Raw genomic sequence first — 18,981 nt, 5'->3', positions numbered from 1 at the left:
TTTTTTTAATTTTGAATTAAATAAAATTAATTTTGATTAATAAAAATAGAAATCGTTGGAATTATGGAAATATATAAAATAAATATTTTACGTAAAAAATGTAGTTTTTATATTTTTCGTAAGAAATATAGCAATAATAGTGTTTCATAGTATTAAAAAGATAAGAAAATCTGACAATAATATAATCGACAATAATAATAATATACTTTATATTTAGATATCTAATAATATATCTGATAACATATATAATATATTTATATTAAATATCAAAGTATCAAATATATGAAATCTAATATTATATATTTGATACATCTAGATAATAATTATAAAATAAGATTATAAAATCTGAATATTTATTTATTTTAATTATTAATTTATTTTTTGTGGATATAATGAATGTAAAATATTGATATATTTTTTAAAAATAAAATAAATTTAATGTGATTAAAGATAAAGAAATATTATTATTTCTTTATTAAATTTAAATAATTAATTTAATGTTGTATGTTTTTAATAATGTATATATATTTGGAAAAAGTTGTTTAGAGAGAGATTCATCATACATCTTGTTATACCTTGAAATAAACAATTTATGACAAAAGAATCCAAACTTTTTATAGAATCGATGTAATGAATAATAATTTGACTCTATTTTAGTTATTGGAATAATGAATCAAAAAATCGAAAATTTATGCTTCAAAGTTTACTTGCTAGGATGATTATTCCGGATTGTTCAATTTATTTAATAATTTTCAGTAAATAAAAATTGTTATTACATTGAATATTATACATGTATCGATAATAGTGTCAATATGTGATCGTCACTCATCTACTATTTCTATATATTTATACATGGCAACCAGTATTCAAAATGTATAAATTATTATTATTATTACACTTTACAATTATTATTACACTTTTAATATCTATTCATTTTTCAAATTTGTGGAACGTGAAAATAAAATATAAAATAAACAATCAAAATTATAATGAACGAATTTATAATCAAAATTAAATAATATTAATTTTGTATTTATAATTAGTATTCATCATTATAATTTTTTCGTAATTTCGCACGCAAGAATTTTTTTATATTTTTTTTTTTGCATTCTTCTGAAGAAATAATAATCCAATATAGATAATAACAATAATTTTTGTTAATATCTTAAATAAATTATAATTTGTAGCAATATAGACCACAATCCTTCAGATTATGAGCTTTCGAACGAATTATTATACTTCTTTAATTCTTTAATTCTTTAATTGTTCTTAAATCTGTTTCTTTAATTTGATTCAATAATTAAAGTTATATCCAAATATATTATATTATATGAGGGCACTCTAAATCTTGATGCACTCTAATTTTAATTTGTATTTAAATTAATATTATATTTATAATCTTTTATTAAAACTATGATTATAATTTTTGTTGTCTTAGTTAACAATTAATTAGTTGTATATAATAATGTTTTATTAATTAGTTTTTATGTTCTAAGAATTTTACAAAATTGTAAGTAATGAAAGAAAAAATTCGACAAACGAATTTTCAATAGCTTCGTTTTTCAATAAAATATTTCAAATTTTCTTCCTATTTTGTTTGTTTCTACGTCAAATGATCTTTCGCATCAAAATACTAGTATGATACGTTTAGAATATGTTACAATTTGCAAGATTTTTATATTAAAGATATATTGTAAAAATTTAATATATTTTTTACATTCTTTTATATAAATAACATTTAAATTTTGAAAATAAAATGTTGAAAATACGATCAATTAACATTTCATACTTAATCTGAAAAAATAAGTATAAATATAAATAAAATAAAAGAAAAATAAAGTATATATATATATATATAAATAAAATATAAGAAAAAATAAGTATAAATAAAAACAAATAGTAGAAAAAGAATAAAGATAATATAAGAACTGAGGATCAGCGCCATCTCTTGATTATTTTTAAAAAGATGTTTTTATCATTTAAACATAAATGTTCAAGAACAAAAAAAATTGTGTCAAAATCTAATTAATTTGATTATCTTTTTTACCTAAGTTATTGATAAAAAATTTTATGATTTATATATATATAATATATAGGTTATATATGTCTTATATATTTTTATATCTCATGTACATATTTTATGTATAGGATATTAATTCAAGAAATATCTTTGAAGATATTGTAATCATATTTAATAAAATTTATTAAATAGTAAGTAATAGTAATAGTAATAGTAATTGAAGTAAATCAATTTTTTTTATATTGACTGTATTTTTTCGCTCAGTCATTAGCATTCATTGTGCATTATTCAAATTTATTTTTGTATGCATATTAGCCACATTTATGCTTTGGGACTATTTATATAATCTTTTTCTTATTCATTTCATATTTTATAGAAGTTTGATTCTAAAAGCAAAAACAATAATAAAATATAAAAAATGATATACACAAATGTCGAATAAATCTGTTAATTAACTTCTTCTTCACTAATTTTGATGACTTCGAAATATATAACAAAAAGCATTTTAAACAATACTTCCTTTTATATATAATTGTCGATTTTAGTTTATTTGCAAAAAATTTATGTATTGAATATTGTTTATACAAAATACACACATGTATGTGATAATATATTATTTATTTATTATATTATTATTATTTAATTATTTATATAAACACAATGAATAAATTAATCATTATACTAAAATATATCTATTTATAGCAAGGTTGAACGAAAATAAAATATAAGACAATTTTTGGACAAAATCATTAAAATTTTAATATTATAATATATATAGCAATTTTAATATTCTAATATATATAGCAATAGCAATATAATCAATAATATAATATAATCAATTAATTTTTCTATTATCGTAAAAAAAAATCTTAAAAAGATTCGAAATCATAAGTAATTCATAAAGATTCGAATCATAAGTAGTATATTGATTGCTAGATTCTTTAATATGTTATATGTTATAATTATTATAATTATTATTTATAATATAATAAACACTTGATAAATAAATATTGATATACACTATTAATATATATATAAAGAATTCAATGATGCAGCATATACACTATCACTGAGATATATATATATATATATATAAACAGAATTCAATAATATAATAGTGAATTCTTTTTCGAAAATAAATTGACTATGTATACAAAAAATTGCTTAAAATAATATTTTTAACAATATATTTCAAATTCAATTATGAAACAATTAATCACTAGTTAACTAGAAAAAATAACCGATTATTTAAATGACCGTTAGTCAAAATATTTATTATTTACATAAAAAAAATTTATTAATATTAAAAAAAAGTTTAAACGAATATGATAAATAAACATATTTTTTTTAAATATTATTTATTACTATTAAATTTTTATTACTATTAAATATTAATATCAAATTATTATTTTCAAATAAATAGTTTATTTGAATAGCCGTATAAAACAGTAAGATATTACGAAGTACACGAAATCAGCTGTGAATTGTCAAATTTTCCTATTGTAATAAATTTTTCAATATTTATAAGTTGTTTAATATAAAAATATCAAGGTAAAAAATTTGATTATTTAATTCTTAATTTTATTTCTTTGAAAAAAAAATATTAATAAATTTTAATATAAAAAGTAATGACATATATGAAAAGTAAGGTTAAGAACTCTTAATTTTTAACAAGAAAATCTATTTAAAATATTCATAAAAACTTTTTAAAATAGAAATAAAACGTGATGCACAATGTCTCCTGATCCTACACAAGAACCTATTGAAGAAACATTAAGTACACCGAATTTATCTCTTGATACTAGAGGAATAAATACATCCGATAGTGAAGATGATGATATAGGAATGGCAGGATATGTACCACTATCTCAGATTCCTGCAGATAGTGATCCAATGTTGTATGAAGATGAAGTATGTTTATTATTTAATAATATTTTATTTATGCATAAATATTTATAATAATAATATTTTTATGTTTTAGGATGATGAATGGATAACTAATGTAGGTGAATCTAGTCAAGTATTGAGAGCTCCATTATTAGAGTCACAGCATGTATGTTCCTTAAATTTAAAAAAATATTAAATGTTTTATAAAATATTAAATGTTTTTTAATAATATTTTATATTTTTTATTAGGATTGTATGTCAGAAACAATAGAAATTTGGTCATCTCCCCATCGATCAAATATTGATATGGATGCAGATAAAATTAATCAAGTAAAATCTATGATGGCATCTTTTACTTTACCAATTACAGCAATTCCAGAATGGGCAAAAGCTATATCGGAAGATCAATGGAAAGAACAACTTATTGGACGTATTAAAGAAATGCAAAATGGAGAAAAATAAATTTAAGTATTTTAATTAATTTTTTTATATAAAATTATGTATATAGTTTGATATAAATTAAATATTTAATTTTTTTTTGAATTATAAAGTTGAAGTCCATTGATAAATGTAAAATTTCAAAGTAATCATGTGGTGACATTTAATCATATTTAGTCATATACAGTAGACAAATTTGATATTATGTAAAGTATAATAAATAAAATTATTTATTTTATCTTAATCGAATTCTTATTTAAAATCTATTTGTATATTTTTTTATAAGTTTATCTTATTATTATTATATAACTTCATTTATATAAGCACTATGTTTTTTATTTGTTTATGATAAATGATTACATGAACATATATATTATATATGATATGATATTGCTTAACATATGAAATCATGTTTTGTCTCAGTCATTCATTGCAAAGAACACACTTGCATCATTGATGGATTTCAAATAAACATACAATGATATTTATAATTCGAAATCTGCACTAATAGAGGCAGCTTTTGTGGGATTTAGTTTCATTCGTAATGTAGCAACATTATCTTCTATTCTTATTAATTTTCGGAATTTCTGGAAAAAAATATTATTTCAATCATATACAAAGAATTTTATAGATGAAATAAAAAGATTATAATAATTTATAATATTATACTTCAGAGATAGTTCCAGATGTTGTGAACCAGATATATATCATATATCCGGGAATACATAACATAGAAGATAGACCACAAAGCCATCCTAATACATGACTCCACCATGGATACTCATATGTAAGATATTTTACAGGAACAAATTTAATTATGTTAAATGTGAAAACACCCTAATTTGAATTTAAAGATTTAGTTAACTGAATTATATAAAATGAAAATTAATAATTATTTGTATATATAGGATGTTAATATATTCATAGAATATTTTAAAAAGCTCTATTCTAGAGGCCTTAATAAATATAAAAATTAATACTTACATAAAAATGTTGGTTATTTATTAAATTATGAGCAATTAAAATTTGCATTAGACGAATGAAATAGAAGAGTAAGATATTATCTATTTTATTGTTGTCAAAACACTTTTACTTTGTTTTATTTAAGACAAATTTAAATTATTTATAATATAATAAATAAGCTCCATTTTTATCTATCAACTTTTGCGTTTGTTTCAATTCATTTTCAATTTCAAGTCAATTTCTATTGACTTGAAGCTATGTATATATTAATATCTACACATATATAAAAAATCTTACCACACAAATGGCAGGAGTAGTAATAGTCCAACATATTTTCCACCAACAACAAGGATAATAACCAATCATGTCACGAATTCCATCATAAAAACGATTTACACCAAATGCCCATGAGATAGCAATACATTCAAAGAACATTAAAAACAAAAGACAAAATCCGCTTACAGCGTATGAATCTAAGAGTTGAAATACATACATTCCTCCCTGAAAGTATTATGAGTTTTTTCAATAATTTATTCATAGTTAATAATAAAATTTAATTTTTATTAACTGCTTACTTCAGTAATGCAAAAAAGGCCAATAAGATATGAGACAAAGCATACAATTGCTATAAATAATTCTTTTCGTTTTCTGAGAAGTCGCGGCCATTCATCTACTGCAGCCGTAATAAAGCCTTCAACTGTACAAAACTATAAAACATAATGAATGATCATTTTCATTTTCGGTTTATTAAAATATCTTAAATTACCTGACTATCTAAGCCAATAAGTATAAGCATGAAAAAGAATAAACAAGACCAAATTGATGATCCTGGTAATTCTAGAACTGCAGAAGGATAAACCAGGAAAGCTAAACCAGGACCTAATTAAAACATTTACAACAATAGAATATTAACGAAAAAACATAGATAATATATATGACTTAATATTAATTATTAAAATTACCGGAAGCCGCAACATCCGCAACGGGCTTTTGTTGTTCATGAGCCATGAAACCAACCACAGAAAATATAACAATACCACTAAGCATACTAGTACAAGAATTTACTGTACAAACAATAAGTGCGTCTCTAAAATAAATATGAATTTAAAATAATAAATTATATATATAAAATATATATATAAAAAATGTTATTATATTCGTGAAATACTTTTAAAGAGTTAATTCTAGAGATCAAAATATAGAAATTATATAATAGAATATATATAATTATATTATATATATATAATAGAAGTTAATAATATAAATATTATTTATTTAATTATCTATTTTATTTTTATTTAATTTTATTTAATTTTATTTAATATTATCTATTTATTTAAATTATAAGCAATTTAAATTTGCATGAAACGAAGCAAAGCAACAGCATGATGAAATAGAACTTTCTGATTTTGTGTGTTGATTAATATAAAGTTAAATTGTTTATAATTTAATAAATAATTAATCGATATTTTTATGTATTGATTTTTGTATTTGTTTTTGCTTTTAAAATCAATTCTCTAAAAATATTTCACAAATATATAAATATTCTGTATACGTAAGAAATATAACGAAATCAAATTTAATTAAATTTAACTAGATAAAATGTATGTACTATGTTCAAGTAAGCATAAATTATTTACTTATAAACATTATTGTTGAATTTATTATAACTTCCAAGAGCAACTAGTGCACCTAAACCCAGTGCGTAAGAAAAAAATATTTGCGTCACTGCATCTATCCATACCTATAAAAATTTGTTAAAATATATTTTAATTTATAATCCAATGAGATATAGAATTTAAATATTATTAGAAAAAAAAAAATAACATTATTTTAATACCTCGGGATCACTGAGTTTCGAAAGATTTGGAGTTACATAATATTTTAAACCTTCCATTGCTCCTGGTAATGTTAATCCTCTTATTAATAAAATCATTAGCAATGCATATGGAAATAATGATGTAAAATATACAACCTGTACAAATCAGCAAACAAATTCAAAAATTTTATTAAAATTATAAATAATTATAAAATCATACTTTTCCAGTCCATTTTACGCCTTTCCAAATACAGAAGTAACACATGATCCATACAACAGCCAATGTACCTGCTAGTTCCCATCTTATTGAACCTATATTCTCTATACCATCAGAGATTTGAAGAGTACGCCTCCTTTTCAAAATAAAAAGAATATATATATTAAAATATAATCATAAAACAAAAATTATAATAATTGTATTATATAAACTCACTCCCAAAATTCTTTCACTGGATCTTTCAGTAAAGCGTGACTTAAATTACCGATTGGGGTAGAACATATAATATCTTCATCTTGAGTCCAACATAATGCTTCTAAACGTTCCGTAGGCGTAAGACAGTAACGTGTATTCCAAGGATTGCCGCATGTTCTCCATGGAAGATCTATATACATATTTAATATTGAAAAATTCTATTCATTGCAAAATTTTATATATGTTATTTTTATTATTTTCGTACCAATTCGTAAAGAAACCAAAAGATAAAAAAGTGCCCATGCTAATATAATGATATAATATATATTAGTCCAACAAGAAAGTACACAAGTAGCATATCCAATGCCTATTTGTAAAAAAATCATAAATAATAGTTTAATAATTTATAGAATATAAATATAATATAAATATCCTAATATAATATAAACCTTTGAAAATTGGAGCTATTTTAAAAACACCTAATCCACCTATAGTCATCATTTGCCCCAGTGATAATTCCATTAGGAACATGGGTATTCCGGCAAGTGCAAGAGCAATAAAGTAAGGAACCATAAAAGCTCCACCGCCATTTTTATAACAGAGATAAGGAAATCGCCATAAGTTTCCTAATCCTATAGCTAATCCTACTACAGAGAGGATGAATTCAATCTTGAAAAAATAAGAATAATTTGATTGATAAATATTAATTTTTAATTATAACATATGTGCATTGTATATATGTGTGTATCTTTAATTGCCTTTTTTTGTTGCAGTTTTATTGCTATAATTCACATTAATATTTTTTATATTTTCACCTTACTGCTCCACATTCCTCGATCTGGCAATGTTTTAATTTCCTTAAAAGCTGAAGATTGCAAACATTGAATCGCTTCAAAGCGAAAATCTTGCTCTTTACCGCCATTTGAAACTCTTACGGGTGGTTCAGCGAATAAGGCTTTTAATTCTTGAACTGGATTCACAGGTTTACGTGGCAGAGGACTAGTGGACCTATCTACCTTGGATATTTTAGAAGATTCGCTCGAAGGCATTATTTTCTCTCCGAAATACAAATTCAATCGAATTCACCTCATTCTATTAAATCTTGCTTCGATCTGTAAACAAAGATGAAAGAAAACCTCTAAGAATTGAATTTCTAAAGTTGTCAAATGTTTAAATTACCAGACTTATGATTAGCTTATAGATTTAGTTATTGATATTATTTATAACTTTGTTATAACTTTTATTCTTTGATTTTATTTACATCTTGCATTTGTATATATTAAAAAAATGTTAACATTAAATAAATTTATAATGAATGGTAAGTGAAAGATGACGCGATCATTTCTAAAGAACTTTGAATGTTTAACAGTCATCGTAGTTATATGAGATACGGTTGTACAAGGGTCTTGATGATGATGGATGACAGACAATGAGCCACTTCCGGGAATCACGTTTGTTAAACGTTATTCCCATCAGGCAACCTTGTCCTATTTTATTAATTATCGGTAAAAGAAACAATGTCATCGGAGATCATCACATAGAACAATGAACTACGATCGGCGGACGTCTTCCTACCATAAAACCATTCAGATTTAAAATTTCCAATTTACTATGTAGGAAGTAGAAAATTATTCATCAGCAATTTTGTCGTTCTATTTTAAGTAGTCAATATCTTAAGAGATCTCTAGTAAATTATTACGTTTATTAACAGAGATATATATGTATAAAGATCATTTAATTTTCAAGTAAACAAATTCTTATATCAACGATAATTAACAATTTAATTAACAATATTTTTTAAATAATACTGTCTTATAAATATATCTTATAGTATAAAACAATTTATAACTTCTACACTTCAATTATGTAATAAACTCAATTGTATAACTTGAATGAACGATAAATTAATCTTTATGATATTATCACTTAATACTCATAATAATGATTATTGATACAAAAAAATAATAGATTTCATATAATTTATAACAAAAAGAATAAATAATTATACATTATATATAAATAATAACAGAAATGTTTTTTGTAATTTTAAAAGAGTTATTAATATAAATATTATAAAAAAAATTTTAATTTATTTACTTTTGTTAAAAAAAGAAATTTTATTTCAATTCGATGTTATATATATATATTTTTTTATAAAATACTTTTTTTATAAATAATAAGACAGGAAAAGGAAATATAAAAATTTCTAAAATAGAAAAAAATTATTCGTAAAATTTTAATTGAAAAATATGATAACTTTATACATATGAACCATTGACAATAATGTAACTATTAACAATGAGTAAATAGTATCTTATCTATCTACTCTATCAATGATCACAATATTATACAGAAAAAGACAAAATATCTTACTTTTCTCTTGTCATACAACTTATACAATGTACATACGTGCACAATTTCACGAACAGATTTAAATAAGATTTTCACTAGATCGATATTAATCAATAGCAGTCGTAAAGCAGTCGTAAGTAAAAAAAATTATCGAAGCGTGTCGTGTGTCGGCCCGTGTCGTTACGTTCACAAATCGCGTTTACAAACGGTGAGTGTTGAGATTTCTACTGTACCCTACAGATCTACCCCACAATGGCGTTCAGTCCCCTAGGCACCAACACACCTATCGTTTCATTCAACAAATTAGTGCCACAGTGTCACTCTATATTTAGGTGCACTATGTGAATGGTGAGAGAGCCCCGAGTTCGTTAATAACTGATTGACCACACCGATGGCCGCGAATTGCTCCCTTCTCTAAGAGTATGTATATTTAAAATGCATTGAACTACACTTGATCTTGACTTCATGATATATATTATCGATTTATTCAAAATTAAAATACAAATATATTATTTATTATAAATTTATATATATTAATTATAAATTTATTGAATTATTATTAAACGAATTTTTGTATTTGTTGATCGTTAGATATTTGTAAACAATAACTTAAAAAAAAGAAGAAAAAAAAATAAAATCAATATATCATACTCCTTTGAGAAAAAATATACTTCTTCTTTTCCCTGAAGAAAATATAAAAATAAATATATAATGAAAGTATAAAAGATAGATGAAAGTATTATAAAAAAAAAAATATAAAAAAGATCTGATCAAAATGATATCAAAGAGACACATAATATATCAAAATATTAAAACAATGAAAAACGGAAATGAGATATGAAAGAATAATAACAGGAAACATTTTGTAAACTCTCTCTTCCGGGTAATTACTACAATTTCAGGGACACAAAACAACTGTTTGCTTTGTTATTAAAGATAAAGAAAATAAAGATTTTATAAAATATATTTCAAAATATGTAATAATAATAATAATTTAATAAAAATATTTTTATTTTTTTAAAAAAAATGTTAAAATATTTTTTACTTATATTTGATACAAATTTAGATATTATATAGATATTATAGATTATAAATATATAAATATTTGAATAAAAATTTTTAAAAATATGACACAAATATTTAGATATATATAAATAAAAATTCTTAAAAATATTGTACTATATAATTTCGTTCATTCATAATATATTATTTTGAAAGATTATTATATATTGTTTATATGTATATAATATATATAATGTATAATGCTTATATATATGTGTATATATATATAATGTATAATGTTTATATATATATATATATATATATATATATATGTATATATTATATCTTAAATATAATATATATACATATGAATGAATGCAATGTGAATGAAATTTATGTGTAATCATTTTAATAAATGACAAAACTTTAGCAACATGTATTAATTGTTTATCATAAATTATATAACTACATATATAAATCATAATTTAATAAAAAATTTTTATATTGAGATTAATCAATTAGTCTTTTAGCAATCTCTTTGAATTTCTCTTTTAATTTCCATTTATATTAATTATGATAGTTGGTCTATAAAAATGTAATAAAAATAGAAGACTAATTTTGGAAATGTATTCAAAATTTACTATTATTTCTACAAGGGAATATTCGAAAAAGTTTGATAATCTTTTAACAAATGAAATTGTACAGAAAGAAGAAATTTTATTGTAATCAAAACAATTAATAAAAATTTCTATATACTTATAATTCTTTAATAAAAAATTTCCGGATATAATTTTATATCAATTTTTTTTATCCATTCATTAACATATAACAAGTTTTTATCCTGATCTTTTCAGACACCTTATATATACACCATAAAGAAAACTTTAAAAAACATTCAAATTAATAAAAAATTCTGATTTTTTACAAACTTATTCATTATATGATTATTACTTGCCTTTAATTATCAACTTGTATGATGAACATTATCACGGAATTATGTATAAGCAAAATTTAATAAGAAGAATTTAATAACATAATACTAAAATTTTTTATGAATAATTCGAAAATTAAAGTTAATCATGGTTATATGTAAAGCAAAAAGTTCAAAATATTTTAATATATTTTGAGTTTATTAAGATCAATAATAAAATGAGAACTAATCAACAGATTGATCAATTATAATTTTTGATCAATTAAAATTAATTTCAGAAAATTTTCTAAAAAAATTGGATAATTATCTAGAAAACGAAACTTACCAATGATTTTTCAATATGTTGTAAAAATAAACATTCTTATACATATAACTGCCATTCGATTTTAGTTTTCAAAATATTTGCAAAAAATTCTTGCTATTGCTATATTGAATTTTGTCTATATGCGGATAATATTGTGTATTAGCATACAATCGTCACTTCAAATCAATAATATATCATAATAATCAAATTAATAACATATTTAATATTTAAATAACGTGAACTAATTATTTATTAATCATTATAATATCTAGAGCAAATTTGGATATTCTTTCAAATCTATGAAATATTGAAATAAAATATAATATAATCTTTAATCAATCAAAATTATAATAATGAATGTTGTAATGATCAATCTTTCACTTAATATCTAATATTGCTATCGATCATTGTAATAATTTAATTTCGGTCATGTATTAATTTTGATCTAAGAATTTTTTTATATTTTAATTTCTTTTTATTTTGAAATCTTTCGGATTTAAAGAATTCATAGAACTTTCCAACTTGCTATGGATTTTTTTATTATGCAGCAAACATTTATGATTAGGAAAATAGTATTATATAGAGATAAAAAAATATTTGATTTCCCAACCATCAATAAATTAGATTATCGGTGTCGCCTATATTTTATACGAGACACCATATAGATATTGAGATCATTATAGCTATTATGTCTGCTATTCGTCATTTGAATGTAAGTTGCTACTAAAATAATTATATTAATTAGGTGTATAAACAGAATTCAATATACCAAAAGTTATTAATATTTTGGAAATAAATAATGTTAAAATTTTAGATTTAGAATCTCCTTTTCTTTCTGCCTTTTAAATTTTATGTCGATCAAAAGCATATATTTTTCATAAAAATAATCGTTTTATAGTATATAATATATTGCTAGTTCAATAATCATGCCTTATTAATAATAAAAAAAAAATCTATCCTATTATCTCAGTAACTTTAAAAATGTCATTCAATTTATTTTAAATGTAGTTAATAATTTTATTAATTTGTTATAACAAATGTATGTATTGTTTCAACTAATAAATATGTATATTTATTAAAATGGTAAACATTTTTATATTGAGTCGATACTTTCATTGAAATCTTAAATAAATGATACTGAACATATATTGACAAATATATTTAAGCTTTCTTCTACTACTACTACTATTACTACTATTACACACACACACACACACATACACACGCGCGCGCGTGCGCACGCGCACACGCACACGTTTATTCTAATAATTAAAAAACAAGTCTTTTCCATTTACACATATAATATTTAGTATTTATTTACAGAAAACTTAGACGAAATTAAAATATGAAACAATTTTTAGATAACCGAAATTATAATGACTAAAGTTATAATGACCACAGACTAGATATAAGGATAGATTAATCACCTTAAATTCTTTCAAAACCAAACTTAACTGTCATACCGACTTAGAAGTTTGACACTGATTTCAGCTGATCTCTGCTTATGAATGATAATCACGCAATGAAATAATTATTAAAGTATTAGTAAACTAAACATGTTGTTCCGCAAACATTATTCAATGCAAAGAAAAAATTTTTATCATGCAAGCCGTATTGAATGAAAGAAATTATATTTCGCAATATTTTACGAAATTCTTAAATAGAATACTATTAGAATTATCTTTTTAATCTTATTATGTCTTTATAATTTTTTAAATAAATAAATATTGGCAAAGATTTTTTAATAAAATTAATTAATTAATTAAAATTTTCATATCCTAATATTTTTATAATAAATAAATGTTGATAAAAATAAATGATGATAAATTATTGTTTAAAAAATTCAAAGAATTATTTTCAAAAGAAAAATAGAATTTTTCTTTTAAAAATAATTAATCAAAAAAGAAAAAAGATAAGTAATTAAGTAAAAATATAGAAATTAAAAATTAATTAATTTTTCTTTTTAAAAAAATATATTATTTAAGTTATAGTTCCATATGATATCCAATCGTAAATCAACATAATATTTGAAGAAAAAAGGGGAGAAAGAACAAATATAACAAATAAAATTTTAGTTTCAGGAATTTATTGATTTTCAAAATAATGAAAAACTTTTAGTATTATTAATATTGAAAACTATGTATGCAGATGTTATTAATATATTGAATGATTTATCCATGTGAATTAATATTATTGTATTCATTTATCATCAAATGTCGAATGGACTGGTCAATGATGAAAATTTAATCATTCATGTAAAACGTGCCATGTATCGAAAAAAACTCAAAAACGCAAATATAACATCAGCAGGCTATGATAATAACCCATCCTTTTTTTCCACTCATAAATAATGAAAATACATTGAGGAAAACGAGAATTAAGCCTATTCGAAAAGAAATATTTATCGTAAGTAGAACATTTTTAATAAACTTGTTTATAATAAACTTGTTTTATAAATATTTATTTCCGTGTTCGATTATCTTCTTATGTATTTTTTATAAAAATAATATAAAAAATTTTTTTTCCTTAATAATATAAATATATTATTATATTATATAAATTAATTATATAATAATTATATAAATATATTATTTATATATTATATATTATTATAAAATAATATAAATATATATATATATATAAATTAATATTATAAAAATAAATATTTTTATTTTTAAAGGAATAATGTAATATTAAATATATGTAATTAAATATATGTAAGAGAAAATAAATATGCAAAAAAATCAATGTGATAAAAAATATTTGCCGTGCAAATATAACAAATGCTATTACTTTGGATATACTTCAAATAAAAACGATTTTATATTGATATTATTTTAAAATAGAATTTAAAAAATCCTTCTGTCGATTTAACTTGACAATGACAACTACTATAGCGAATACAGATGTTAATAATATTTGGATAGATAGTATTTAATATATTAATAATATCTATATATAACTATCTATATAGCTTTTAATGTGTAATATTGAAAGTTTTTTTATTAATATCTTGGAAATCAATAAATGATGACATGAAACTAAAATTCTATATTTAAGTAAAATCTTCCTCTTTTCTTTTCTTTCCAAATATTATATTGATTCGTGACCGTACAAAATGATACGTTACCATATAAAATATTACCATTGCTTATTATATAATAATTAATATTGATTAATCAACAAATAGATTAATTAGAAATAGAAAATCTTTACTGATTTTGATAATTTTTGAATATGTTTTGTAGAGAATTTTATAAGATAAATATTTTTTTCTTTGTGTGTTATCGCCATAGCGATTAATTTTTAGATATTTGCAAAAAACAAATTGGTTTTACTATTATATAAAATATTTCTTATGCGTATATATATCTATGACTTTATATACGAAAATTTGCGATTATTATTTATCTATTCTTATAAATGCTACGAATTCTTATAAATTCTTATAAAATTCTTATAAATTCATATAAATGCTATTAAAAATGTATAACAGATAAATCAATCAAAAATCTATTGCTCATAAATTGTTCTTATATTGAGCTTAAAATGTATCAAATCCAATGTCAAGTTTGAGATCTGCAGAATATAAAATAAATAAAATATGAAACAACACAGTGAAATTACAAAAATCGAAATTACAATAATAAAGATGCCAAGAATGATGCTAATATTCATTAACAATAAACTATAATATTCATCTTTTTTCTTGCTATCTTGCTAAACAATCAGATAATTGATTATTTTACAGATTATTGTTTTAAAATATATATTTATTTAGCTATGTATATTCTGCCAAAATGAATGTTCAGATTCTGTATTCTGTTGGTAATAATGCGAGTGACACGAAAATGATAATGAAATGCTAAATCTTATAGACTTAAACCACAAAAAATATAATATTGACATTGCATAATTGATCTACTAACTAATCTGTGTTATAAATTTCTAATCTATATTATAACAATAGATATTAATTGATGTTAATATTACTATCATTATATTTTCGAAACTGAATCCAAATAGAAAATATGGAAACTTTGAGTGCAACATATAATAAACATTTCAAGTATTATAATAATGTAAATAGTTTTTTAGGAGAATCTTAGAAAACTTTTTATAATGGAGATTTATTTACAAATGGGATATAAAAACTTTATATCTAATCTTTAGTTTTCGCTTTATTTTAATCAATGCTGTATTGGTAACATATTGTATTGGTAGATATATAAAAATAATAAAATATTTTTTGCAAAATTTTAGATTTTAGAGAAGATAGATGAAATTTTCGAATCTCTAAAAATCTTTTTTCAAATATTTTTTTTTATATTTTTTAAAATAAAGCTATTTATATACAAAATTTCAATCAAATTTCAGTCAAATTTTAGTCAGAGAGATTTTTGGAAGTTACTTTTGGTCTCTCATAAACTATTTTGATTTTGAAACATCTAAATCTTATTTATAGTTTTATCAAAGCTTAAATTCAAAATCAAAACTTCACTGCTAATAATACAATAATATCGTACAACTTTCATACTAAATCGATAATATCGCATGTGATATCAAAATGATTTACGAATTTCTAAATAATTTCAAAAGAGAATTTCTTATATGTATATCATATCCTATCATATCTCTATTTATGATGTTAGATTCTATATTTGATTTATAATATTTAAACAATTCATTTTATTACCAATAATTATATGAAGTTTTAATGTTTTCACAAAGAGATGGTGTTACTAATCAAAAACCTTTAACAAAATTCACTTTGCTTACTGATAACACCTTACGTCAAATTTGAATACTTTTAAAAAAATATATATATTTTATATAGTATTCATATATTTTTTATCATTTTTGCTTTTCTATATATATATATATATATATATATATATATATATATATAGTTTATGTATATATATTTTTAATGAATTTATAATATTGAAAGTGATATGAAAATTATAAGATTTTGAAATCATTAATTTATATGACATACAAATATTAACTGTTAACACTATGTTGTATATAATCTATGGATAACATTTAAAAAAAAAAATTTTTTTTTAATATCATTTCTTATTATTTTATAAAAAATATATAAATTTATTCTTTTTTTATCTTTATTTCAATAGAAATATTTTAAAATAACAATTTACTTTTTAATAAACTAATTAGAAATTATATAATTATAATAGATAATAATTTATACAATTTTAAAAATAACAGATTAGTATTTATTAAATTGATACTTTTAAAATAATTTTACGATAAATCTATATTAATAATATATTGCATTTTAAAAAATATTATGATTATATATATATATATATATTATGATTATATTGATTATAATATATATGATTATAAATATTATGATCGCATATTATGATTGCAAATGGCGGTTATATATATATATATATACATATCAATTTTAATTTTATAATTATATAATTTATTATATAATTTATTACAAAAATAATTTATTTTTAAATTTAACATAGAAAATATATAATTTCTTTAAATTAAATAATATATTTTTTATTTTATAAGAGTAGTTTCATTTAAAAATATACAGACTTATAAAGATCGCTTACAGAACACATCTACAATTTGTAGGCATATAGTTTGTAAGTTTACGAAAGGCTTCTAGTAGATTCCGAATAAAGTAAGTATATTCTATTGACGTTACTTTTGTGTATAAAACATCGTCTAAAGTTGAGTGAATTACTACATCATTTTATTTAAAAGTAAAAGTATATAAATAATCTTTTTTAGTAACCTTTGTATATTTTTACAATTAAATCAATTGTTATTTTTATTTTAAAAAAGTATCAAATGTTACATAATATGTTTCAGTTACGATAAATTTATCATAATTAATATTTTTAAAAATTGAATTATTTCATTTGACATAATATTAAATATTACATATAATCGAAATTAAATTAACGTGGGTATTATTTTTAAGATATTAAATAACAAAATAAAGTTATAAAATATAGATTTTTCATTTATTTCGCTATGGCATATCAAATCGAATCGAATGAATCGAATAATTTTTGTTTTATTATATTAAAACATATTTTGTTTTAAATAGTATATATTTAATAAATAGATTTTATTAATCAATAGATTAATATTAATGATTATGTGTTATAATAAAATAATATAATATTATATATTAATATAATATTAATATTAATAATTGTAAAAATATATATTAAAGATAGAAATAGAAAAAATTAATCCTTCAAATAAAAATGTAAAAAAAAATAATTTTTGTACGTAAATGATATAAATATATATAATTTACATAAAACATGTATATTATTTGTTTTATCATATAAAATATTTCAGATGGCAGAAGGAAAATTACCAAAGCCTCAACTTCGTGACCTTCATCTTTCAAGAGTTAGAAGGACTTTGGGAATAGCGGCATTACTTTGTACTTTTACTGGCATGAGTTGGAAGATTTTAGTTACTGATAGATTTGAACGAAAAGCTGAAGAATTTTATAAGTAATAATATCAATATGTTAAATTTTTATTTTTTGCTTTTTTTTTTATAATATAAATATTTTATTATATTTTAGAACTTATGATCCAATGAAATCATTACAAATAATGAATGAAGCCGGACTTATGGAATCTTATAATTAAATAATTATTTTAGATAAATATTATATATATGAATAAAATAATAGTGGTATTATAAAAATTATATTAAAGTTATATGTATTCATAATAAAGAAATGTCATAAAAAGAAATTAATTTTTAAATATAAAATTAAACATATAATTTAAATAAATCTAAAATTTTCTATGTAAAAAATTGTATATATAGTATTTTT

General features: G+C 20.6%; 3 protein-coding genes across 8 annotated transcripts; 2 read left to right on the top strand and 1 right to left on the bottom strand.

The window, feature by feature from the left end:
- The first annotated feature begins 3,417 nt into the window (after positions 1 to 3,417).
- On the top strand, positions 3,418 to 4,477 carry LOC122715442 (male-enhanced antigen 1). Its single transcript, XM_043937639.1, has 4 exons — positions 3,418 to 3,571; positions 3,736 to 3,931; positions 4,002 to 4,073; positions 4,157 to 4,477. Exons 2-4 carry the CDS (start codon positions 3,755 to 3,757, stop codon positions 4,367 to 4,369), a joined length of 462 nt encoding a protein of 153 aa, XP_043793574.1. The 5' UTR covers positions 3,418 to 3,571; positions 3,736 to 3,754; the 3' UTR covers positions 4,370 to 4,477.
- A 142-nt stretch (positions 4,478 to 4,619) lies between these two features.
- Positions 4,620 to 10,102, bottom strand: LOC122715484 (sodium- and chloride-dependent GABA transporter 1-like). 3 transcript variants are annotated; one of them, XM_043937709.1, is made up of 14 exons: positions 9,913 to 10,102; positions 8,355 to 8,651; positions 7,989 to 8,208; positions 7,805 to 7,906; positions 7,561 to 7,729; positions 7,348 to 7,480; positions 7,149 to 7,283; positions 6,949 to 7,052; positions 6,271 to 6,395; positions 6,075 to 6,187; positions 5,884 to 6,015; positions 5,606 to 5,809; positions 5,015 to 5,182; positions 4,620 to 4,932 (listed from the first exon to the last, which is right to left on the bottom strand). In XM_043937709.1, exons 2-14 carry the CDS (start codon positions 8,586 to 8,588, stop codon positions 4,831 to 4,833), a joined length of 1,941 nt encoding a protein of 646 aa, XP_043793644.1. In that variant the 5' UTR covers positions 8,589 to 8,651; positions 9,913 to 10,102; the 3' UTR covers positions 4,620 to 4,830. The 3 variants fall into 3 exon arrangements, with proteins under 3 accessions (XP_043793644.1, XP_043793645.1, XP_043793646.1); XM_043937710.1 differs by having other exon boundaries at positions 9,949 to 10,100; XM_043937711.1 differs by lacking the exon at positions 9,913 to 10,102 and having other exon boundaries at positions 8,298 to 8,482.
- A 7,556-nt stretch (positions 10,103 to 17,658) lies between these two features.
- Positions 17,659 to 18,848, top strand: LOC122715468. Of its 4 annotated transcripts, none has more exons than XM_043937691.1 (3): positions 17,659 to 17,796; positions 18,489 to 18,649; positions 18,724 to 18,848. In XM_043937691.1, the coding sequence occupies exons 2-3, from the start codon at positions 18,489 to 18,491 to the stop codon at positions 18,788 to 18,790; spliced, it is 228 nt and encodes a 75-aa protein (XP_043793626.1). In that variant the 5' UTR covers positions 17,659 to 17,796; the 3' UTR covers positions 18,791 to 18,848. The 4 variants fall into 4 exon arrangements, with proteins under 4 accessions (XP_043793626.1, XP_043793625.1, XP_043793627.1 ...); XM_043937690.1 differs by having other exon boundaries at positions 17,780 to 17,878; XM_043937692.1 differs by lacking the exon at positions 17,659 to 17,796 and adding an exon at positions 17,812 to 17,884.
- Positions 18,849 to 18,981: the final 133 nt, after the last annotated feature.

The sequence above is a fragment of the Apis laboriosa genome, unplaced genomic scaffold, assembly GCF_014066325.1.
Source record: "Apis laboriosa isolate Shangri-la unplaced genomic scaffold, ASM1406632v1 scaffold35_cov144, whole genome shotgun sequence".
NCBI lineage: Eukaryota > Metazoa > Arthropoda > Insecta > Hymenoptera > Apidae > Apis > Apis laboriosa.
Note: the sequence above shows the minus strand (reverse complement) of the source record. Positions and strands in the feature narration are given on the sequence as shown.